The sequence below is a fragment of the Acinonyx jubatus genome, chromosome A2 (genome assembly GCF_027475565.1).
Source record: "Acinonyx jubatus isolate Ajub_Pintada_27869175 chromosome A2, VMU_Ajub_asm_v1.0, whole genome shotgun sequence".
In the NCBI taxonomy this organism is placed as follows: Eukaryota; Metazoa; Chordata; class Mammalia; order Carnivora; family Felidae; genus Acinonyx; species Acinonyx jubatus.
In genome coordinates, this window is record NC_069383.1 from 51,282,880 (window position 1) to 51,307,826 (window position 24,947).

The 24,947-nt window shown below is 38.9% G+C and overlaps 1 protein-coding gene and 1 long non-coding RNA gene across 4 annotated transcripts in view; one reads left to right on the forward strand and one right to left on the reverse strand.

Annotated features, from left to right (window-relative positions):
- Positions 1-367: 367 nt before the first annotated feature.
- Positions 368-18,719, reverse strand: LOC106982843 (uncharacterized). Of its 2 annotated transcripts, none has more exons than XR_008296798.1 (3): positions 17,542-18,719; positions 13,626-17,429; positions 368-12,167 (listed from the first exon to the last, which is right to left on the reverse strand). It is a non-coding gene; the product is annotated as an uncharacterized LOC106982843 (long non-coding RNA). The 2 variants fall into 2 exon arrangements; XR_001431422.3 differs by having other exon boundaries at positions 13,626-14,045; positions 17,348-18,719.
- Positions 17,598-24,947, forward strand: part of CA2H7orf31 (chromosome A2 C7orf31 homolog) — a 42,171-nt gene continuing 34,821 nt past the window's right edge. Inside the window, exons 1-2 of one of the 2 annotated variants that reach the window (XM_053218298.1) lie at positions 17,598-17,894; positions 18,559-18,711. In XM_053218298.1, the coding sequence (XP_053074273.1) occupies positions 18,578-18,711 (134 nt within the window). In that variant the 5' untranslated portion in view covers positions 17,598-17,894; positions 18,559-18,577. The remainder of the gene's footprint in view (positions 17,895-18,558; positions 18,712-24,947) is intronic. The other variant, XM_015081018.3, reaches the window with a different exon arrangement.

The window sequence follows — 24,947 nt, forward strand, 5'->3', positions numbered from 1 at the left end:
CCTCAAAAGCAACTACTTTCAATTTCTTTAGGATTTTTTCTATATGTTGTCAAATTTCCAAACAAACAAGCATGATTATAGTATTTGCATCAATTAAGAAGTACCTGTGGGGGCACCTGGGTGGCTCAGTCAGTTAAGCATCTGACTTCGACTCAAGTCATGATCTCCTGGTTCATGGGTTCGAGCCCCACATTGGGCTCTGTGCTGATAGCTCAGAGCCTGAAGCCTGCTTCGGATCCTGTGTCTCCCTCTCTCTCTGCCCCTCGCCTGCTCATGCTCTGTCTCCCTCTGTCTCCTAAAAATGAATAAGAATGAATGAATGAATGAATGAATGAATGGATAATTTTTTTTTAAAAGTGCCTTTGAATTCAATGATGGGTGAGGTGGGTGGTATCACTGACTTAAACAAATTGAAAGAGATTCTGGGAAGGTTTGAAGACTTATTAATCAAAGAATAACTTCTCTTCCTTCACACTGTTGGGATTTTATATCCATCCAAACCCTCAACAAAGTGCAGGGATAAGAAAAGTAATGACAGGCCATGTGCTCCATAGCTCCCCAGAGAGTTAGCCAAGGTTTTGTCAGGCTTGAGACATAGGCAGACTTCTCCCTCTGCCCAGTCCTTCTTCCTTTCCTCCCTTCCACAGGTGTTGATTTTTAACAGACACCTTGTACCCCAAACTCCCTCTCAGCATCTGCTTCCAGAAAACCTAACCTACAGCAAATAGGTAATATGTTCAAAATTCAAAGGGTACAAAAAAGGAATATGGTAAAAATACCTCCCTCCCTCCACTGAGTTTCAGTTACTAGTTCTCCTTCCCAAAGTCAACCAATGTAATGTTGCCCAGGTTCTTGTGCATATTTCTAGAAATACTTTGCATATGTAAGAAATGTTATGTGTATTTGCAACTACGTGGATGGAACTGGAGGGTATTATGCTAAGTGAAATTAGTCAGAGAGAGACAAAAATCCTATGACTTCACTCATATGAGGACTTTAAGAGACAAAACAGATGAGCATAAGGGAAGGGAAACAAAAATAATATAAAAACAGGGAGGGGGACAAAACAGAAGAGACTCATAAATATGGAGAACAAACTGAGGGTTGCTGGAGGGGTTGCGGGAGGGGGGGATGGGCTAAATGGATAAGGGGCATTAAGGAATATACTCCTGAAATCATTGTTTCACTATATGCTAACTAATTTAGATGTAAATTATAAAAAATAAAAAATAAAATTAAAAAATAAACATTAAAAAAAGAAATGTTATGTGTATACATATATGTATATATACATGATTTATAAGAAAATACATAATTTTCTTTCATTGACTAACAAATAGCATACCCTGCAACTGTTCTACACTTAGATTTTTCCTCCCTTCAGATAGATCTCAGAGATTGCTTCAAGACAATAAATAAAAAGTATCATCACTCTAAGGGCGCCTGGGTGGCCTAGTCAGTTAAGTGTCTGACTTCAGCTCAGGTCATGATCTCACAGTTTGTGAGTTTGAGCCCCGTGTTGGGCTCTGTGCTGACAGCTCAGAACCTGGAGCCTGTTTTGGATTCTGTGTCTCCTTCTATCTCTGCCCTTCCCCCACTTGTCTGTCTCTCTCCTCTCTCTCTCTCTCAAAAATAAATAAATGTAAAAACATTTTTTAAAAAGTATCATCACTCTTTTTAATGGCTGCATGGTATTACATTGTATGAATGTAATATAACTTGGTTGATGGACATTTAGGTCATAGCAAATCTTTTCCTGTTACATACAAGGCTGCACGGAATGCTCTGTGTGTGTGCTTGAGCCCTGTGTGTGTGTGCATGTATGCAGGAAAAATTCCTAGAAGAGGAATTCCTAGTCAAAATGCTATCAAATCACAATTTTGATAGATGTTGGTAAACTGCTTTCCATTTATGTTGTACCAATTTAACATCCTGCTAAAATAAATGAGAGGCTATTTCCCCCATACACTTCCTTTATGCACACCAATGAATTAATGAAGTCCAGTATAAAATATAAGCAAAAGTAGAAATTTTAAATGTTGGGATAAAAAATATAGAGGTTCTAATATTTTTTCCATGGCCTATTGGATCATCTGGTTCCATCTTGAAGATGCTTCACCCTTCTTTGGAATCTAAGTTACTAAACTGCAGATTTTCCGAGATCAAGGATCAGACATTTTCAGCTTTGCATCCCCTACGGTAAAAACACAGTAGTTGCTCAATTGACATTTACAAAATAACAGAAATAATGGAAAAAAGTGAAGTCTGGTAAGCAATAATCATATAAAACCTCTCATTTTAATGTGTATATTTTACCACCAATATGTGTTAAGAGTTGTGTACATACATATACAGTTCATTCTTGAACAACACAGGGGTTGGGGTACCAACCCCCGCGTGGTTAAAAATCCAAGTATAACTTTTGACTCCCCCAAAACTTAACTACTATTAGCCTACTGTTGACCAGAGCCTTACAAGTAATATAATCAATTAACAGGTACTTTGTTTGTCATATGTGTTATATACTGTATTCTTAAAGTAAGCTAGAAAGAAGAAAATGTTATTAAGAAAATTGTAAGAAAGTACTGTGCTGTGAAACATTCTCATATAAGTGAACCAACAGTTCAAATCTGTGTTGTTCAAGGGTCAACAGATAGTAGATTGATATTGGTAGATGTAGTAGATACTGGGAAAGTGTATGTGTATGTGTGTGACATAGGTGTATGACTAAAACACACGAGTTAATTCTCAAATTCCTTTTACTAATTCCATTTTACACACACCACATTTTCTTTATCTATTCATTAGTCAATGAGCACTTACGTTGTTTTCATGTCTTGGCTATTGTAAATACTACTGCATGAACATGGGGGTCTAGTATCTTTTTGAAATCATCATTTCATTTCTTTTGTATATATAATCAAAAGTGGAAATGCTGAGTCATATGGTGGTTCTATTTTTAATTTTTTGAGGAACCTCCATACCATTTTTCAGTGGCTGCACCAGTTTGCATTCCCACCAAAGTGCACAAGTTTTCCCTTTTCTCCACATTCTCACCAGCATGTGTTATATCTCATCTCTTTGAAAATAGCCATTCTAACAGGTGTGACGCCATTTCTCACTGTGGCTTTGATTTGCATTTCTCTGATGATTAGTGATTTTAACCATTTTTTCATGTACCTGTTGTCCATTTGAAGGTCTCCCTTGGACATAATGTCTATTCAGGCTCCTTGCCTATTTAATAAGATTATTTAGGGGGTTTGCTTTATTGTTGTTGGTTTTTGTTTTTGTTTTTGCTATTGAGTTTTATGAGTTCCTTATATATAGGAATATTAACCCCTTATCAGATATGAGGTTTGCAAATATTCTCTACCATTACATAGGCTGCCATTTTGTTTTTCTTTATCATTCCTTTTGCTGTGCAGAGCTTTTTAGTTTAATGTAGTTAATGTAGTTTAATGCCCTTATTTATTTTTACTTTTGTTGCTTGTGCTTTTGTGTCATATCCACAAAATTGTTGCCAAGACCAATGTCAGGGAGCGCTTTCCAGGTTTTCTTTTAGGAGTTTTATGGTTTCAGGTCTTAAGTCATTAATCCATTTCAAGTTAATTTTTGTGAATAGTATATAAGGGTCCAGTTTCATTCTTTGTGAATATCCAGTTTTCCCAGCACCTTTTATTGAAGAGACTATCTTTTCCCAATTGATTATTCTTGGCTCCTTTGTCAAACAGTAACTGATGTATATGCATGGGTTTAATTCTGAGCTTTCAATTCTGTTCTGTTGGTCATTGTGTCTGTTTTTAGGCCTATACCACACTGTTTTGATTATATAGCTTTATAATATAGTTAGAAATCAAGACTTGTGATGCCTCTGGCTTTCTTCTTCTCAGACTTGCTATGGCTACTCAGGTTCTTTGGTCCTTCCATACAAATTTTAGCATTGTTTTTGCTATTTTTGTAAAAAATGCCATTGGAATATTGATAGAGATTGCATTGAATCTAGAGAATCTAGATCTACTTTGGGTAGTATGAATATTTTAACAATATTAGTTCTTCCAATCCATAAATATAGGATATCTTTCCATTTACTTGTGTCTTCTTCAATTTTTCATCATTGTCTAATAGTTTTCAGTATACAGATCTTTCCACCTGCTTGGTTACATTTGTTCCTATGTATTTTATTTCTGATGCTATTGTAAATTGGATTGCTTTCTTTATTTCTTTTTAGATAATTTATTTCTAATGCATAGAAATACAAACAATTGGGTATGTCGATTTTGCTTCCTGTAACTTTACTAAAGTCATTTATTAGTTCTAACAATTCTTTAGTGGAGTCTTTAACATTTTCCACACATAACATCATGTCATCTACAAACAGACAATTTTATTTCTTCCTTTCTGATCTGGATTCCTTTTACTTCTTTTCTGTGCCTAATTGCTCTGGCTACGACTTCCATTACTACATTAAATGGAAGTGGTGAGAGTGGGAATCTTGTCTTTTTCCAGATTTCAAAGGAAAAGTTTTCAGTCTTCCACCATTGACTGTAATGTTAGCATTGGGCTTGTCTTCTATGGCCTTTATTATGTTGAGGTAAATTTCTTCTATATATAATTTGTTGCATTTTTAATCACAGATAAAAGTTGAATTTTATCAAATGCTTTTTCTGCATGTACTAAAATTATGATATGATTTTAATCTTTTATTCTATTAATGCAATATACCACATTTATTGATTGGTATCTGTTGAACCATTCTTGTATCCCAAAGATGAATCTCACTTGATCATGGTATATGATATTTTACTAAGTTCCACAACTTAGCTTTGTAGTATTTTGTTGAGAATTTTTGCAATTTATGAGGGATATTGGCCTATAGTTTTCTTGTCGTGTCCTTATCAAGATTTGGTAAAGAGGTAATGCTGGCCTGGTAAAATAACTTTGAGAGTGTTACCTCTCTTCTATTTTTTGGAAGTTCAAAAAGGATTCGTGTTAGTTCTTATGTAAATGTTTGGTAGAATTCACCAGTGAAACCATCTGGTCCTGGGTTTTTCTGTGTTACAAGGTTTTTGATTACTGATTCAATCTTCTTACTTAGTATTGATCTTTTCAGATATTTTACTTATTTCTGATTCAGTCTTGGTAGTTTGCATGTTTCTAGGAATTTATCCATTTCTTCTAGGTTTCCAATTTGTGGTTGTACAATTATTCATTCTTCATTGTAGTTTCTTATGACCCTTTGTATTTCCGTTGCATCAGTTATAATACCTCCTTTTTCATTTATAATTTTATTAACTTGGGTGTTCTTTTTTCCTGGTTAGTCTAGCTGAAGGTTTGTCAATTTGGTTTATATTTTCAATGAACCAACTCTTAGTTTTGTTCATGTTTTCTATTGTTTTTCTATTCTCAATTTAGCCCATTTCTGCTCTAATGTTTATTATTTCCATTCTTCTGATTACTTTGGGCTTAGTTTGTTCTTCTATTAATAGTTCCTTGAGGAACTAGTTAGGTTGTTTATTGAGGTGTTTCTTTTTTCTTGATGTACTCATTTATTGCCATAAACTCTTAGAACTGTTTTTGCTGCATATCATACATTTTGCTAATGTTGTGTTTACATTTTCATTTGTCTCAAGATATTTTTTATTTCTTTTTTATTTCTTCTTTGACCCATTCATTGCTCAGAAGTGTACTTTTAATTTCCACACTTAAGAATTTTCAAATTTTCCTTCTACTATTGATATCTAATTTCATACTATTGTCATCAGAAAAGATACTCAATATGATTCAACTCTTCTTAAAGACTTCTTTTGTGGCCTAACATATGATCCATTCTAGAGAATGTTCCATGTGCACTTGGATGCAATGTTCTTTATATGTCTGTTAGATCCATTTGATCTACAGTATTGTTCAAATTGCTATTTCCTTATTGATTCTCTATCCATTGTTGAGAGAGGGATATTAAAATTCCCAGCTGTTATTGCATTGTTGTTTATTTCTCCTTTTAGTTCTGTTTGTATTTGCTATATGTATTTAGGGGCTCTGATGTTAGTTGCAAAAATATTTACGCTTGTCTTATCTTCTTTTTCTTCCAGTCTTTTTTTTTAAACCTATACCAATCTACCAGAGCTCCCTCTTCCCAGATTATTTTGAAGCAAATCCCAGATGTTATATATTTCATCCAGAGATCTTTTAACACCTTTTCTCTGAAAAATAAAAACTCTTTTTAAAAATTAAACATAACCACCATATCATCATATTCAAAATTTAGAAATAATCCCTTAATATCAATTATTTACTAAATGTTCAACACTCTCCATGTTATATAAAAATTTTTATATACTTTCTTTATTCACCTGAGCATCCAAAAGGAGCTATATATTGCAATGAGTTGCTATTTCTTCTAAGTCACTTTTAATGTATGTTTCTCTCCCCTCTGTGCCTTCTTTTTTTAAATTTTTTTCCTTATAATTTTCTGTAAAGAAGTGGGTCTTTGCCCTACAGCATTTCCTAAGGCCTGGTTATTGCTGATTATATCCCCATGGTGTTATGTAACATTTTCTTCTGTGTCATGCATTTTCTGTAAATTGGAAGTTGGATCTAGAGCAGTCGTTCTCAAAAGTAGCCCATGGGAATCATCTGGAGGAGATCTTAAAAATCCTGAAGCCCAAGCAAGTTCCAGACCAACTACATCAAAGACTCTGGAAGTGAAACTGGGACTCTGGGATTCTTTAAAACTTCTCAGATGATCCCAATATGCATATACTTGTTATATTTTCTTGATGAATTGACACCTTTCTCATTTTTATAATGACCTTGTTTCTTTTGACCATTTTTGGCTTAAAGTCCATTTTGTCTAAGTAAAGCTATGCCTACTGTCTTTTGATTATCACTTGGTTAAAATATCTCCTTCTAGCCCTTCCCTCTCAGTCTATGTGTGTCCTTAAAGCTAAGTGAGTCTCTTGTGTGCAGCATATCACTGTATCTTTTTTTTTTTATCCTTTCAGTCATTCTATATCTTTAGATTGAAGAATTTAACCCATTTATTAAAAAAAATTTTTTTAATGTTTATTTTTGAGGAGGGAGCACAGACAGAGAGGGAGACACAGAATCCAAAGCCTCCAGGCAGGCTCTGAGCTGTCAGCACAGAGCTTGACGTGGGGCTCAAACCCATGGAACCATGAGAACATGACCTGAGCCAAAGTCACATGCTTAACCCACTGAGCCACGTAGGTGCCCCTAATCCATTTATCTTAAAAGTAATTATTGGTAGGTAAGGACTTACTATTGAAATTTTGTTAATTTTTTTCTCTGACTGCTTTGTAGATTCTTTGTTCCTGCTTCCCCTCTTACTGTCTTCCTTTGTGACTTGATGATTTTTTTGTGGTAGTATGCTTTGACTCTTTTACCATAATCTTTTATGTATCTATTATAGGTTTCTCTTTGTGGTTACCATAATGCTTGCACAAAATATCTTTAAAGCATCCTATTTTAAGCTAATAACAACATAATTATGATAGCATACAGAAACTATACTTTTACTTCCCCCACCAGCCTCACATTTTAGGTTACTGATGTTATAATGTACATCTTTTTATGTTGTGTATCCAGTAATATATTATTGTAGTTATGGTTATTTTTAATATATTTTTTAACTTTTAAAGTAGACTTATAAGTAAAGTATGCACCACCATTACAATATTAGAAAATCTGACTTTGACTATGTATTTACCATTACCAGTGACTTTTACACATTCACTTGTTTTTATGATGTTAATTAGCAACCTTTTAGTTCAGCTTGAAGAACACCCTTTGGCATTTCTTGTAAGTCAGTCTAATGTGGTGAACTCCCTCAGCTTTCATTTCTTAGGGGAAGTCTTTCTTTCTCTTCCCTTTATAAAGTATAGCTTTGCCAGGCATCGTATTCCTGGCTTACAGTTTTTTCTTTGAATATTTTAAATATATCATACCACTCTCTCCTAGACTGAAAAGTTTCTGTTCAGAAATCTGCTTATAGTTGTATGGGGCCTCCCAGGTACATGACAAGTCATTTTTCTCTTGTTGCTGTCAACATACTCCATCTTAAATTTTGACAATTTAATTATAAGGTCTTAGTGTAGCCCTTTTTGGGTTCAACCTATTTGGGGTTGTTTGGACCTCACGAATCTGGATGTCCATTTCTCTCCTCAAGTTTGGTAAGTTTTCAGCCATTATTGCTTTAGAGAGACTTTCTGTCCCTATCGCTTTCCTTTCTCCTTCTGAGATTTCCATTTTACTGTTTGTTTTGATGTCATCCTGTAAGTCACATAGGCTTTCTTCACTTTTTTTCATTTTCTTTTTCTCCTCTGACTGGATAATTTCAAATGCCCTACCTTTAGTTCACCAACTCTTTCTTCTGCTTAGTCAATTCTGTATTGAAGCTCTCTATTGAATTCTTCAGTGCAGTCATTATATTCTGGTTCTAGGATTTCTGTTTGGATTTTTTATGGTTTCTATTTCTTTGTTAAACTTTTCATTTTGTTCATGCATTGTTTTCCTAATTTTGTTTAACTGTTTGTTCTTATATTTCACTGAATTTCTTTAGAGGGTTATTCTGAATTCCTTGTCAGATAGTTCATTGATACCCATTCCTTTAGGGTCAGTTATTGTTTCCTTTAGTTATGTTTCCCTGATTCTTTGTGATCCTTGATTTCTTGCATTAGTATCTATACATTTGAATAAGTAGCCTCTTCTCTATACTTTACAGGTTCAATTCAGCAGAGAAAGACCTTCAACAGTCAGCTCAGCTTGGACTGAATGGGTCAGCTGGTACAGATTGTGAGCAGATGGGCTTGCTATCAGGGTCTCTAGTTAAGCGAGGCCACTTCTCATGCTCTGAGGTTGGCTGGCAGGAGGGTGCCACTGGTTGAGTTCTAGGCTCGGGTAGGCTTCCTTGCTGGGCTACATATTAAGCAAGGTAGTTGGGTGGGCTCTCTTATTGGGTGGGGCTGTTGGCTGTGCTTCAGTCAGATGTGGTCACTAGCTGGGCTCTACAACCATCTCTGGTAAGGTGAGGTCACAGGTTATGTTCCATGGCAGGGTGATGCCACTGGTTGAACTCCACAGTCAGGCAGGGCTATGGGCTGAGCTCTACAATTGCTTGTAGATTGTAGATTAGATCTCAGACTGTTCTCTCCAACTGGATGATGCTACTGACTAGACTCTGTGCTCAGGTGGGAATGCAGGCAGAGCTAAATAGTTGGTCAGGTTTCAGGCTGGTTCCTGTGATCAGGCAAGGCCATAGGCTGTGCCCTGAAGTTGGGCAGGACAACAGGTTATGCTTCATGATTAGGTAGACTGCTGGCTATGCTCTCTGATCAGGAGAGGCCTTGGCTGTATCCTGCAATAGGGTGGGTCCAGATAGTGAACTCTGAGGTCTGGCAGGTTCACTGGCTCAGTTCCCTGCTGGGCAAGGCCATGGACTTGGTTCAGCAATTGGGTTGGGCTGTAGGCTGGGCTCTGCAGCTGGATAGTAATGTAGGGTTGGCTCCAAGCCTTGCCAGGGTCACTGTTCATGCTCCCTGGTTATGGGAGCAGATCTATACTTACTTACTCCCTGCCTGGGAGCCTCCATCTCTGCATGGCTGTAGGATAGACTCTGTGGCTGCCTGGATTTCCTGATCAGGCAGGAGGCTATACTCAGCAATTGGGACTGCAATGTTGCTTCCCTGCCTGGGGATTAAGGGGCATAGAACAGGCTCAACAGCCAGTAAAGCCCGTTAGCTCAGGACCCAAATCAAGTAGAACTGCCAACAAAGTTCCCTGTCTAGACTGGTTTGGCTCTGCAGATGGACAGAGCCACTGACTGGGATCTTTGCAAGCAGGAATAGGGTTTGCCAAGTTCTGAGCTTTGGCTGCTGTAAGCCCCACCATCTTCTCCATCTCTATCTTATCCTCAGTGGTTAAGCCCCACAGATTCCCCCAGTGATCTCTGTGAGGTAAGACCCAAGTGGGCTTTCTGGGAAGCATCCCACAATGCTCAGAAGCTGGATGTCCACCTTGGGTTCTATATTTTTCCCCACTGGAGAAACTATAGGCCCTGGGGGGACATCAGTGCAGCACTATGCCAGTGAGAGAAAGACAATACAGTCAAAGTGCAGTCACTCCTACTCTCCTAATGTGGTTTTTCTCAATCTTTATGGACATGGGAGGTGCTTCAGCCTTACCCCTGGGTTCTGCAATTTTTACAATGGTGTCTTGTGTATGGATAGTTGCTAGTTGGTCTTCTTATATGGGGACTGAGGTTTAACATGGCCTATTGATTATGTCACTCTGTCTGTATTTAAATAAATGGTATGGTGCTTTAGATCTCACTGTGTTTCTTACTTTTGTATTCAACAGTTTTTTCTTTTCTATGTGTGACACAATATGAATAGTTAGGAAAACAGAAACCAAACTAGGCATTTCAGCAGAGGGAATTTAATATAAAAAGTGATTACACAGATGTTAGAGGCCTGAAGGAGCAAAAAAGAATAGAAAAATAAAAAGAAATAATAATGACAATAAGCTAGGGAAGCAGAGGAAAAATCAAGGGTTATCAAATCCTGGAAGCTCATGAATCTTAGACTCAGATCTATGAGGGATCTCAAACACACAGCAAAACTCCAGGAGCACTAGCAGAGAACAGCTGCTGAGGACACAAGAACTGAACAAGGATTCTGGACACTGAACAGTGCCAGGAACACACCGGAATTCAGGCTAAGCAAGAGTGGAGACTTTGGTGAACACTCTGGCCATTCAGCTAAGGCCATTTCATAAAGGGGGGGGGGGGAGGGATTGAAATAGACCCACCCTAAAAAAGCACTCTACAAAAGCATAAAACCAAGCCTCATATGTGCTGGTAATTTAACTCCTGCTAGAACAAAACTCAAAACTCTTTAAATACCAATAACATAATCCACAGGATGATTCCAAAGTTTCTTACTTGAAAGACTAACAGAAGTAGGAGCACCTAAGTGGCTGAATCGGTTAAGCATCCAACTCTTGGTTCCAGCTCAGGTCACGATCTCACAGTTTTGTGGGTTCAAGCCTTGCATCAGGTTCTGCACTGGCAGCACAGAGCGTGCTTGAGATTCTCTCTCACCCTCTCTCTCTGCTCCTCCCCCACTCAACATTGTCTCTGTTTCTCTCAAAATAAATAAGTAAACTTAAAAAAAAAAGAAAAACTGACAGAGGTAGAATTTGAACCTAAAGGAGATTTAACGGAATGGCCAACAGCAGAACCTATCCATGACTGTGAACTAAAATTGTACCATTTTATGATGGGCTAAATGTTTTTTAGGAATCAAACCTTTCCTATGCACAAACATATAAAAGAGATTTTAAATTGACAGTTTCCTATCACATTATGGTGTTAATAAATAAACCAAATTATAAAATAAAATAAAAACAAAAAAGGCTTTCCCTATTCCCAATATTCAACAAGACCTTACTAGCTTATCCAATAGTAAATACTCAACCCAACTCAAGAGATTTACTTAGCACCTACCTATATGTTTCCAGAGTTATCTAGCTCACTGACATTGGTTTCAAGGAGGGGACATCCAAATAATTATTCTTTTCATGAGTATTTAAGTACTAAGTACTAAAGGTAGGCACTGGGAACCCAAAATGAAACAAAAAATACGATTCCTGCTTTTCAAGGTCTCCTACATTACCGAGAAAGGTAGACACACAAACCAAAAGGTACTGCAACATAAGTGCTGTAATACAGAGGCAAGTAGTAAGGGGGAAGATAAGAGGGCACATTTAACTTTCCACAGAGAAGAAAAGAATATCAGGATGGCAGAGAAGAGCATAGCTTTAATGTCCAGACAAAAGTGGATCATTTTTTGTATATGTCAAATGAGGATATCTACTTCACAGGGTTGCTGTGGGTTTTAAAATTATGTACACCTACAAATACACACACACACACACACACACTCTTCTATCACAGCATCTGGTACACAGTGTATGTTAAATAAATTACCATTACTAGGGTGTGCAAGTTATCAATTTATTGGCTCTCCATTCCAAATCCACTCTTCTTTGCCCTGCACTTTGTGATACTGGACTTGGATCCTGCAAAAAGTTCTCCGTCATCAGGTGGCAGAATTTTAAGTTTCATCAATAGAAAGCACTGGAATGACTCCCTGCAAGGCAATGATAACAGTAAGACACTTCTGTTTCAGTTACTGATCCCTTATTATTACTATTCATCACTAGAGCCTGGCATCCACCTAGAAGCGTTCCAACTGGCCATTAGACCACTCTCTCTCTCTACCAGCAGCCATATCCAGCACATACCCTCCACCAATGGCAGGCCACTTCCAGAGGCCAGTCCTGGCCAACTCACATCCTCTAAGACGAGACCACTTCCAGAGAACAGTGCTAACCTACACCTCTAACAGGTTTCTTCTCCATCCGAAGGCTGTGTGTACCTATGGCAGACACTCTGTCTTCTAAGAAGTTTAAATCTCCCTCTTTTTGTAGTTAACCAGCCTCTACCAGCTAATAATCCTTTATATTAAGTTTACCCTGCTCAAATAATAAGCATGGTTTCTGCTCCTTACTGCAAGTAAGGTCAATATAATTGAAGGATGGGCTGCTGTGGGACAGGATTGAGAAAGATTAGATTAGGAAAATTTTTTTCAAAACCAGAAGTCAGCCTTCATGCTGTGAATAACAGGGGTCCATGGTGGATTTCAAGCAAGACACATGTCAGATTTGCATTTTACAAAAATCTCCCAGGTGGTAGTATAGAGAATGATAGGGTGAAGGTAAAAATGGAGGGAGGCAAAGTACTAGAAGAACACTGTGACTGACGTTACTAGAATTCATTAACATTTCCCATTCCCTAGACACACAGGAACATGACATATCGCAGGCCATGCCCTGCAATTTCCTTGGCCATAGGAATGTTTATAAACTGCTGTGAATCATTGTGAGTAGAAACAGCTAAGAGCTGGTGCTTAATTACCTACACTGCCTTCTGCTGCTGCAAACCCTGAGGCCCCACATTGAAATGGCAGAGTTAGGAGACAGCAGCCCTTGAATGACAAGGTGCAGGGTCCCCTGCAGTAATGGTTTATGGAACACAAGGAGAAACAAGCCACTGAGGTTTTAGGCCACTTAGATTTGGTGGTTATGTGTTACTGTGGCATCAACTAGCCTACGCTCTACTCCTTTGACCCTAAGGTATCCACAGACACATTTCTACCCATATTTAAATGTCGATGCAACAATTATATGGCATGCTTCCACCTAGATGATGAAATTATTCTTCATACAAATGAATATCCCATCACTCACTCCCCCACTCCCCAGATGACCCTAACAGTCACTATTTCTATTTTTGGATGATGTTATTTCGTCTCCTAGTTTAGTTACAATGCCATCAAAATATTCTGCATCCTAAATACTACATTGTAAAGTCAACCACCAACATTCTAGCTAACATTAAAATATTAAAACATTCTAATATTTAGAAAGGTAAGAAAGAAAACAAATTATGTAGTATGGTACAAACATTATACAATAAGTGGTTATCTATCACTGCACAGGAAACCATACCAGGACTTGGTGGTTTTAAAGAACAACTATTTTATTACCTCTTGTGATTCTGTAGGTTGTCTGAGATCATGTAGGCAGTTCTTCCACTGGTCTCACCTGGGGCTTCTCATCTGGTTGCAGTCGGGTGACACGTGAGACTGGAGTCATCTCTTCAGATAATGGGGACATTATGACAACAGGGTCCCTCTCCCTCTTCATATAATCTTCCCACAGGGTCCCTCTGGTAAGGTAGTTAGACTTATTTCATGGTGGTTCAGGTCTCTCAAAAGTAAGTGTCCGAAGAGCGAGAAAGTGGAAGCGACCAGTCCTCTTAAAGACTAGGTCTAGCATTGGCAGAGCATACTTCTGCATTCAAGTGGTTAACACGAGTCACAGAGCAGCTCATACAGATGTAGGTGGGAACTACACATAAGCATTAATAGCAGGAGCTGTGGTTCATTAAGGGCCATCTTTAGAGCCTAGTCAACCAGAGGCCAGGAAGAAAATATCCAATATTACTATAGTCCTTATTTCCATAATTCTTGAGGCTAGAAGTGCAATGGGTGCCATCTTTAGAGGCTAGTCTACCAGAGGCCAGGAATAAAATATCCAGTATTACTGATTTCCATAATTCTTGAGGCTAGAAGTACAAGGGTATTTGTTTCCCAAGGTAGCACCTACCTCATTGGATCATAACTGTTTCCTGTTCCATATCCCCAGAGATTGCAGGCACTGGGGCAATCCCTGACACACTCTGGGCAATTGGGGATTATTTACCAAATAAGGACATTTTATAAATATCTGCACCTATGTCATTGCAATGAGTACACAGTTCCTTAGCTACTCAAGGCAAAAAAAACCTCAATTTAATATTAAAGTGTCATTAAACTCATCTGTAATCAGTTTAATTTTAAAGCCAGAAGAATATGTAGTTTTAATTATCATCCTAGTAAGTAGGATACATACATTGGAATCAACGAGGTTTTAAGTTTTACAGCTGTTTTTTAATATATGTTTTAAAGTCACTGAAAAAGACTTCCCAACCCATCTTCTAGGCAAGGAATAACACTCAAACTTTTTCCATTTAAAAAATACTCATGAAGTATGCCTGGGTGGCTGGGTCAGTTAAGCGCCTGACTCTTAGTTTCAGCTCAGGTCATGATCTTGTGGCTTCATGGGTTTGAGCCCCACCTAGGGCTCTGTGCTGACAGCGTGGCAACAGCTTGTGATTCTCTCTCTCTCTCTCTCTCTCTCTCTCTCTCTCTCTCCCTCTCTCTCTGCCCCTCCCCTACTCGTGCTGTCGCTGTCTCTTCCAAAATAAATAAAATTTTAAAAAATATATTAAAAAAAACTTAAATATTCATAAAATCACTATGTCAAAGAGAGATCTACACCCCATGTTCACTGCAGCATTATTTATAATAGCCAGACATGGACCAACCTAAGTGTCCATCTACAGATGAGTGGATAAAGAAAATGTGGTACACGTGTGCTCACGGAAAAACTATTCAGCCATAAAAAAGAAAGAAATCTTGCATTCCTGACATGTATGGATCTCGAGGGCATTATGCTAAGTAAGACAGAGAAAGATAAATACAGTATGATCTCACTTATATGTGGAATCTAAAAAAACAAACTCATAGAAAAAGAGATCAGATTTGTGGTTGCCAGAGGCAGGGGGTGAGAGGTAAGGGAATCAAGCGAAGGTGGTCAAAAAGTACAAACTTCCAGTTTATGAGATAAGTAAGTACTGGGATATAATGCACAACAGGATGACTATAGTGAACAATGCTGTTTGGTATATTTGAAGTTGCTAAGAGAACAAATCCTAAAAGATTTCATCACAAGGGGAAAAATTCTTTTTTGAAACAATATGAGGTGATAGATGCTAATAAATAAAATTTCTGTGACAGCCATTTCATAATATATACACATATGAAGTCATTGTGTTGTACCCCTTAAACTTATACAATTTTATACGTCAATTATATCAGTGAAACTGCGAGGGGTGGATTAAATACCCATATCTGCCAAGAAGTACGAGATCCCTCAAAACTTTATTTGGTTCATTATCAAATACCACTTTAATTAAAAGTCTTTATAACTGATTTAAAATAAAGGTTATAGAGTATAGCTTACATTATTATATACTTCCTGTATATTATCTCCTTGAAGGCGAAAGGTCTAACTTTAGCGGTTTGGAATTTTTGTCAACCCAGACACAGTATTCTATGCATACATTTTTTTCATTCCCAAATTTCATCTTCTCTGCTGGCGGGATTACTAGTGACTCAAAGAATACATTAAGGTAAATGAAGTGGTGACAGAGAGAACAGTATGTCAGGAGAGATAGAAAGGTGATCTGACTCCACAGGAAGTAGTGACACACCTAAGAAATCAGTTATTTTGAGCATCCCAAGGCAGGTGCTTACTTTTGGTTGGGGTCACATATACATGATCTGATGGCTGAGGAGCGCGGTCAAGTAGACCCAGTTCTGACATCCTCAAGAACCTTTCAGATGGGGAAGCATTTCCAAAGAGAACACTTGTTTTACAAAGATCTGACAATGAATTTTTTTTCTTGCCTATAAATTTTATTTGGAGATAACAAAGTTAAAAATAAGTAATGCTATTTTCCTACTCTTTACACCCGTTTGACAGAAAATAAAATTTCAAACCCACTAGAACCTGGAGACTCTCACCACATATCCTGGGTCCCATTGTGGCCCTAACTTCCCTGGTCTCACAACCATCCGCATACATACGAGCCCATGGCTTGTGATGCAGCTTCAGCAGATATCCCTGATTAAATCTATTGTGTTCAATTATTACCACCCAGGAAGAATCAAGCCATGAGGAAATGGAACAAAGGTCAAGCACAAGAGAGAGGTGGGATACAGAAATTACTGGAAGGCTGGGCACATGAAATAGGCTAAGTTGACAGGGAATTCAATGGGAAGGAATTTAAAAGGAAATCCTGAAAACCCTAGAGCAGCAAAAAGGCAAAAAAAGATTAGGATGGACTTCCATGAGAAGTTATTTGGGGGGGGGGGGGGATAAAATGTATAAAGGGGAAAGATGAGGGCAAACTTCACCTAATTCACAATTCTGTCTCCAGCAGTATTTACTCTTGCAAGCTTAGTGGAATTGGGGGAGAGGTGCAGAGACTATGAAGTTGACCAAGAATATAAAATCCCGACCTTGCCGACTCCAATGCACCTTTCTTTCTCGCATGTCACCTAACACTCACCTAGAAAGCACAGCACAAAATGAATATCCACTGGTCAGCTGATTAAAAAGCTGTTTTAAGAGTCAGAGAACAACTCCCTTCTCAGAGGTGATCTCTCTACCTCCGCATCCTTCTGTGTTCCTACAGGCTCAGTTCTAGCCTCTCTCAAAATGTAAACTTCCCACATCCCGGTCCTTCGGGGGTGGGGGGGGGGTGTCTCAGTCATCACAGAAACTCAGGCTCTGTAGGTGAGGAACCGTGTTCACATTAGCTTCTGGGGGAAAGGGGATGGAGGTGGGAGGGCAGGGGTTGCGCGTAACTGAGGTCATCAAGGTGGGGCTAGGTCCTTGGGAACTGGGTAGTAAGCCGCAGCCAGACCTGCCCGTTTGCCATGTCCGCACCCACCCGAGGAAAGAAGAGCCAAGTGTCCCACAGGGCACAACTCCGGAGCACGCGTGCAGAGTCCAGCGAAGCCACCTTCAAAGCGGCCGCAGCCCCCCATTCCAGCAATAGGAGGCGGAGGGGAAGATGGGCAGGATGCTCTCGCCTCACCAGGGTGTCCTGCCCTCCATCCTGGCGCTGAGCCCGTCCTCCGCCCAGTCCACACTGGGAATGCTAGGGCCGGAGAAAAACCCTAGAACAAGCAGACCAAGTAGAACTCGATCTTCCACCAGAGGACGCCTGGGGGCGGGGCGAGATGTGGGGGCGGGGCCGAGGGCCTGGAGCCACGGAAGAGCCCCTTTCACCTCTAGACTGGGCGTCTTGTCCTCTCTCTACACGTCCAGTCCCGTTTCGGATTACTACCAGTCGCAAGGCTCCTAGGCTGCCTTCCTGCGAAAACTGTAATAGCCTCCTGCCCCTCCGCAAGAATGCATTACCTAGTGTCACGGTCACGGTTGCCGTCATAGGCACCCTCAACCCCACCCCTGGCCTGCCCGCCGTCCCTCTCTCTCCCCACCCGCACCTGCCCGTAACCAGCAAGCTCCCTGGGCCCGCAGGTGTGGACAACGGCGGGATACCACGCCCCGCAGAGGCCCACCAGCTCTGGGGAGGGCAAGGGGAGACGTGATTCAGGGCCGCCCCCAGGCTGATGTCCCAGGTGCGTCCGAACCCCTGAGTCACCGCTAGGCAGGACGCTAATGGCCTGGGAGGCCCGCGGTGCCAAGCCGGGGCGCCTCCTTGGCTTCCCCGTCCAAGTCCGAGGGAGGGAGCGGGATTCTAACCCTTTGGGGTCCTGCTGCACCACTGCTTCTGCACCTCTCTGCAAAGCTCTTCTCTCATTCCGGATCCCTGAAACCCTTAGAAGCACAGCTGCTGATTCTGCTGTGTGATTCTGCCTGCTTTTAAGAAATATTATGGGGATGGGGTGGGGGGTCAGCTGAGTTTTCTTGAATAGTTATGGTAAACTTTGAGGCAAAAATTTAATCTCAGTCGATGTCCATGGAGGAGTGGCCTTGTATGGATATGGACCTGTCGTTCAGTAGTGTTTAGATTGTCCTTAAGAACGTCTTCCACTTCCACTTTCAATTTCCCTTGAAATTCACTTCCATAGAATTTAAGTTACTATTTATTACTGATGTGATATATGAAGGTCCACAGATGGTTTCTTGGTGAGAAAGGAAACCCCTGATTTCTATGCAATGTTGAGTTGAACAATTTAGCAGTATAAAGTATGTTTCCTGCCTGCCCTGAGGGAGGGTCAGTGTGATAGTGACCAAGTCAGTTGACTATTGGAACCAACTGTGCCCTTCTTTTCTTTCCAGTCTGTGCCTTTCAAGAAACATGGAGGTAATTCATGGCAGGCCCTACTGTTGCAGAGAGCTTGAAGGAGCTGACCTATTGTCAAACACCTTTTACTCTAATGAATTGCACACTCCATTACAAACAGCTACGCGCCCAACTGCCTCCGAGGACAGGTAAAACGTAATTACAAAACGTTACAAAACGTAAATAATTACAAAGGGCTTTAATATATTAGTTTATTTTTATATGTGAGAAAAAAAACACTCAGATAGAGGGCTCTTCTGTTTATCACAACTTAGGGATGGCATAACATGACAATTAACTAAACTGTAGTGTCCACATCTGTTAGAAACTTGATCAAAAGTAAGTTGGTGTGCATCTTTACAAGGCAGATATCAATTTCATTCACAACATTCTAAAATTCCAGAATGATCACTTCCTTCATTTGAAAATTAATCTGTTTTGATCAAAATTTTTATTTTATCAGGAGTAGTATAAGTGGTTCCCTATCATCCCCTGACACCATCTGTTCAAAAACACTCCCAGAATCCGTTGTTCAAGGTTGCCATTTAAATCTTTGCTTCACCAAATTTCCTGTAACACACTAATTACAAATTATTATTTAAATTGCATCTAACGTATGTTGATTGATTGCTGTTTATGGACACTGTACCAAATGCTTTGTATATAGCGATTCTTTTAATCCTCACAACAACCCTATGAGATAAGTACTATTATTTTCACCATTTTACATATGAAGCAACAGGTGCAAACAAGTAATTTTCTAAGATTTCAGTGCCAGCTCTCTGTATTGTATTTATTTGAATCATTTTGAGGAAAAAGAAAAAATCTCAAAACACTTCGATGGTTTAAAAAAAAAAAAAACGCCTGTATGGTTATTTTGTTCAGTTTGGTTTGGTTTTATTTATAATTTCACTTGATCAAACCTCTCGTTTAAGAATTCCTTCTTTAAGAAATCATTCAGAAAGCCACCCAGCCTCATTTTACACTTCCAAAATGGGACATCACTACCACACAGGCAGTCCATCCCAATTTTGAATGCTATTGGTTATCAGATAATTTATTTCTACTGAGGACATTTTTCCTCCTCATAATTTCTACCTGCTGACCCTGGTTCTTCTCTCCATGCAAAATAAGAATAATCTACCTATCATCTCCATGACAGCAGCCCTTCAAGAGTTCGAAGATCTTTTTGGCTCTGTAAGAGTTCTCTTTGCCAGGCTAAATACTGCTGCTCTGCAAACTTAACTCTTCCTTCTTGAATCTGGGCTTTCACCATCTTGATCAGACTTCCATGGATCTAATCAAGTTTGTAAACATGCTCTTTATATGAAAAAAGAAGCTTTTCTTTTCCTAATTATAAAACTAACACATTCCTCATAAATAATTTAGAAATCCTGGAAATCCACAAAGAAAACAAGTTTTCCATTTTTCTAACAAAAGGAAAAGCTGTGAAATTAAAACAAAAGGAAGAAAACCTCTGTACTTCCTTTATCCAGAATAACCACCGTTAACACCATGATATGTGTCTTCTCCATTTTTTTAACTTAAAGATCATATTTAACATATTTTGTAAACTGACATTTTCATTAAATGAAAAGGAATATTTTCGTATTTGTGGGAAAGAGGACTCAGCTCACTTCTACTAAGTCAGTCCTTTGCTACACATGCTCTTCTGTTCCCTGATTCCCCAAAATGGCTTGTCGGTCCTAAATTCCTACTCAGCTCCAAGAGTCATCAGAATCGGACGGGCTTCCCTTGAGTCAGAGGAAACTCTTAGCAGATTGTTCATGATCTGGAGATAGACAACTGTCCCTGGCTCAAAAACAGCAACATAAAATTTTATATTTGGTCAAAAGGAATCTGAGTAGGAATTTAAGGCTGTCCTATCTGACTGAATTCACTAACAGCATGTATATAAGGCTTTTCACTGAAATTTTTATCTCTTCTACCTAAATGGTCCTATGGTTGGTTAGTAATTGGCCCCAAAACCTTTTCAGTAGCATGAAATTTAAGAGAAGCATCTTTGAGGGGTGCCTGGATGGCTCAGCTAGTTAAGCATCCGACTCTTAGTTTTTGCTCAGGTCCTAATGTCAGTGAGTCTGAGTTCTGAATTGCGATGACAGTGAAGAGTCTGCTTGGGATTCTCTTTCTTTCTCTGCCCCTCCCCTGCTCTCTCTCTCTTTCTCTCTCTCTCAAAATAAATAAACTTAAAAAAAAAAAAGGAGAGAAGCATCTCTGAGAAAATATTGCTTTTTATTAACTGCCTATAAAATTAAATACAATATATGTTCAGTTACCTGAAAACTACAATAAGGTACTCCTTGAAGCAGTAGGTAGGTACAACCGTGTTCCTGACTCCTAATAACTAAAATTTGCTTTCCCTTTTATTCCATATGAATTCTTTCCTATCATAATCCCCAAATGGGAAAGCCAGGATGATCATGCATTCTCAGAACCCCCTTTTTTAACCCCCTCTTAAAAAGCAGCTGGGCAGCATACAGAAGTTCCCTTTTTCTTCTGAACTGCTCTGAAAAGTGTCATCATGGTAACATTGGAACCTCTACTCTGTCAATGCTGAGGCTTACTTCTTCAGAGGAAGTTCAGGGTCTATGGCTCCCAACTCAAACCTCAAGGTATCTCAAAGCAAAACACAACAAAAGTTCCTGGCCTTTAGGGTTTACCCTTCATAATGATAAGGATGAACATGAGTCCTAGCATATGTTAGCTCTCAGCAGTTTAGTTTTCTAAACTTGGATGTACTTAAAGGGATGCCTTTTTAAAATATCATAGTGTATTCTGAACTCCGCAATTTTAACAGCAACACAAAATGACTTCCTCACATCAGTGTACTTTTTCTTTTCAGAATAGGCAGCCTAGCTCCAGTGTTATCCAGCACTGGTATGCAGACAGAACACATCAGAACTACCTGAGCAGCTTTGTAAAAATAGAGAGTCCTGGGCTCTGATGTGAGTCTAGGAAATCTGCATTTTTAGAAGTTTTTCAGCTTACTTGGAGAACCAGTGGGCTAGCAGAAAGCACTGAAAACAGTAAGAAAACCAGGACTATGGTTGTAACTTCCCCACTGACCAAAAGCGAGTTACTCTTCATACTTTGGTTACTTTCTTCACTGGTGTATTTTAGAACAAGCATAGTAGTCACTATTATATATACTCTGACTTGATCTCTTTTAAAAATATTAATAAACAGATGGTATTCTTCTGTATTTCTTCCACTGAAAATTTAAGAATGGCTGATACTGCTATTTAGAATCATGACAGAGGTCTATCTCCTTTTTCCATTCAGTTGGCATCTCCTTATCTCTAGCAAGTTCTCTAGCTCATTAAGCAAACAAACATCAATTAGAGAAGTGCCTTGAGAATTGCTTAAGATTTCATCATTGGTTCTCATTTTGTTTCTGAATTCATTCCACTGCTTTTAGATTCTTTAACTTTTTTGTTATTGTTACTACTAGTTCTCTGCCAACTAAAAATGAGAAAATGTTTGTTCTGAGCTTCCTTTAATCATTCCTTCCAATAATTACTGGCTAAATTCAGCTCCCCCAAGTAGAATGTAATACTCAAAACTCCACAGTGACTCCAAAGCAAGATGCTGGTTCATCCTTAGGAAACACATCTTTCTCAAAAACAAGTAAACATTTAATTTTATGTGGTCACAGATTGCAGTACTAATCATTTATTATTATTTTCTTTGTTATGGAGACATGTATTATTTAAGCTTTCACATTACTTAATCCTAAAACTTCAATATTTATGTTCCTAGTTCCTTCTATACAATGCTGTCAATATTAAAGCTAAGGGGGGAAATGTGAGACCCCAAAATAAAGCAGAAACGGACTTATTTTTGCATTTGCCTTCTATTTTAAATGGATTCCTACAACTTACTGGCTTTAGATGGATACCAACCCAAATGATTGATTAACATTTTCTACTGGCTCATCTTCCTAGGACAATGTAATATATGGAGGTCAGATATTGAGAAATTGACTCATCTAATTTAAATATAACTTTTAAAACTTAGATATTAAAGCTTAGGTTGTCATTAATCAAATGTATTTAAATATTTTTCACTTGTCATGTCCTCCAAACCATGTCTACTGATCATAGCCATAAAGCTGGTGAAAGCCTCAGAGGTCTGAGAGCTGAATACCGCCATCCCTTCGACAGCACCCTAAATCAATGGTCACCTAGATTCTCCTTGACTAGCAAGCGCAGAGATGGGCAAACGTATTCTGTAAAGGGACAGACAGGAAATACAGGTGGCCATTGAACAGCACAGATTTGAACTGCATGGATTCACTTACATGCTGATTTTTTTCCAACAAATAAAGTATGGTAATATAAATGTATTTTCTTTTCCTTATGATTTTCTTAACACTTTCTCTAGTTCACTTTATTGTAAGAATACAATACATAATACATATAACATACAAAATATATGTGTCCACATGTGTGTACACTATTACAAAATAGTGTAATCAACTGTTTATGTTATCTGTAAGGTTTTTTGGTCAACAGTAGACTTAATAGTTAGGTTTGGGGGGAGTCAAAAGTCATACGCTGATTTTCAACTGCATGAGGGGTCAGCACCCCTAATTCCCATGTTATCCAAGGGTCAACTGTACTTTAGGCTTTAAAGTCTCTGTCAAACTACTCAACTCTGCTATGGCCAAAAAAACAGCCATAGACAATAGACAATATATAATGAATGGTTGTGGCTGCATTCCAACAGAATTCTACTGACAAAAACAGGCAGCAGGTTGGATTTGGCCTATAAGCCATGGTTTGCCAACACCTATCTAGTGACTTTATGAGATAAAGCATTCCATTTATAAAAGACAGTGTTAGTTCTTCATTCCATTCAGCAGATATTTACAGGGGATTACACTAAGCCAAGTGCTATACAGGTACAAAGAAGTTCCACAGTCCATACCCCTCTCTCTGAGCTCCTCTCCCATGTTTCTAATTGAATCCCGCTGCTCAGACAATACAGTCCAAAGGGCTTACAAGGCCCAGAGGCTCTGGTTCTTGTTTTCCTCTCTTGCTTTATCTCTTACCATAGCTCTTCTCTACTGTGCTTCAAATTCCTGAATTCTCTATTATCTCTACTGATTTGGCCCAAAATTCCACTCCCATTTGCTCAGCCCTTAAGATCTGGATAAGTTCCACTCAAATCTTTATACCTTCTGAAAGTCCAAAGCCTTCCTTAAAACTTTACAAATTCCCAGGGTGGGGTGGAGGTGATCATTACTGACTTTCTGACTTTGGTTTTTCCTTTGGTTCCACTTAATACTGCTTCTGTTCAACAACACTTTGACCCAGACGTGAAACACATTCTTCAGTTTCCTCCAAAGACCTCATCCACACAGAGCATTTGTGAGCCTGGTAAACTTCCCTGATCAGTTATAGGTCAAGAGGAAGAATCACATCACACCATACAACACATAACTTAAAGTCCCTTATTAGCTGTAACCTCTGTATTCTTAAAAGTCCCTGAACTCAGTTGTCACTAGGGTTGCTCACTGACTTTTCACCCAAGTGCAGTGTCCAGTCTCCTAATATCTTGATGGCTTCTCCCTTCATCTCCCTGTACTCCACTTACCTCTCATCTTCCTCTCACAAGAGCAAAACACCAAATCCCTCCCACGGCAGAGCAGCTTAGTCAGTCTTAGGTGGCTTGGTATCATACTGACACCCATACTCATAGAGTCTCTACCTCTATATCAAGTGGCCTAACAAAATATTTTATCAAACAAAACATATCCTTTCCTAAGAAGGGTTCTAGAGCCAAGGCTGTCAGAAATTTTCAATTCCATAATCTTTTTAACCTCTTAGCCTTTTGACATGTTATTCCCCCACCTAAATGTCTGACTCATTCTTTAGAACTCATTCCCCCAACAGTCTTTCCTCCAAAAAGGAATCTTGTTGGTCCTGCAAGGTACCTGGGGGTATGCTACCTATCCTGGACTACTGAAATCCAAGGTCAGGTGGTGGGCAGATGAAAATTTGGACAGAAGATAATAAGAGGGGTGGTTTACTTCTAATTTAGCTCTAATATGAGATAGTAATCTTTTGGAGCTTATTGTAGAGATTCTCTCCTTTAGATTTCTCCCCTGACTGATTTCTGTACTGCTCACCCCACAGCATCCTTAAAACAAAAATGAAATTGGAAACAATGGCACTGCCTTAAGGGCAAAAGTGGCTCCTGTGCTTTTTTACCTCTCTGTAGCCCTATTTTCCCTTTTTTTTCTTTTTAATTTTTTATTTAAATTCCAGATAGTTAACATATAGTGAGTATTGGTTTCAGGAGTAGAATTCAGTGATTCACCACTTACACACAACATCCAGTGCTCATCACAAGTGCCCTC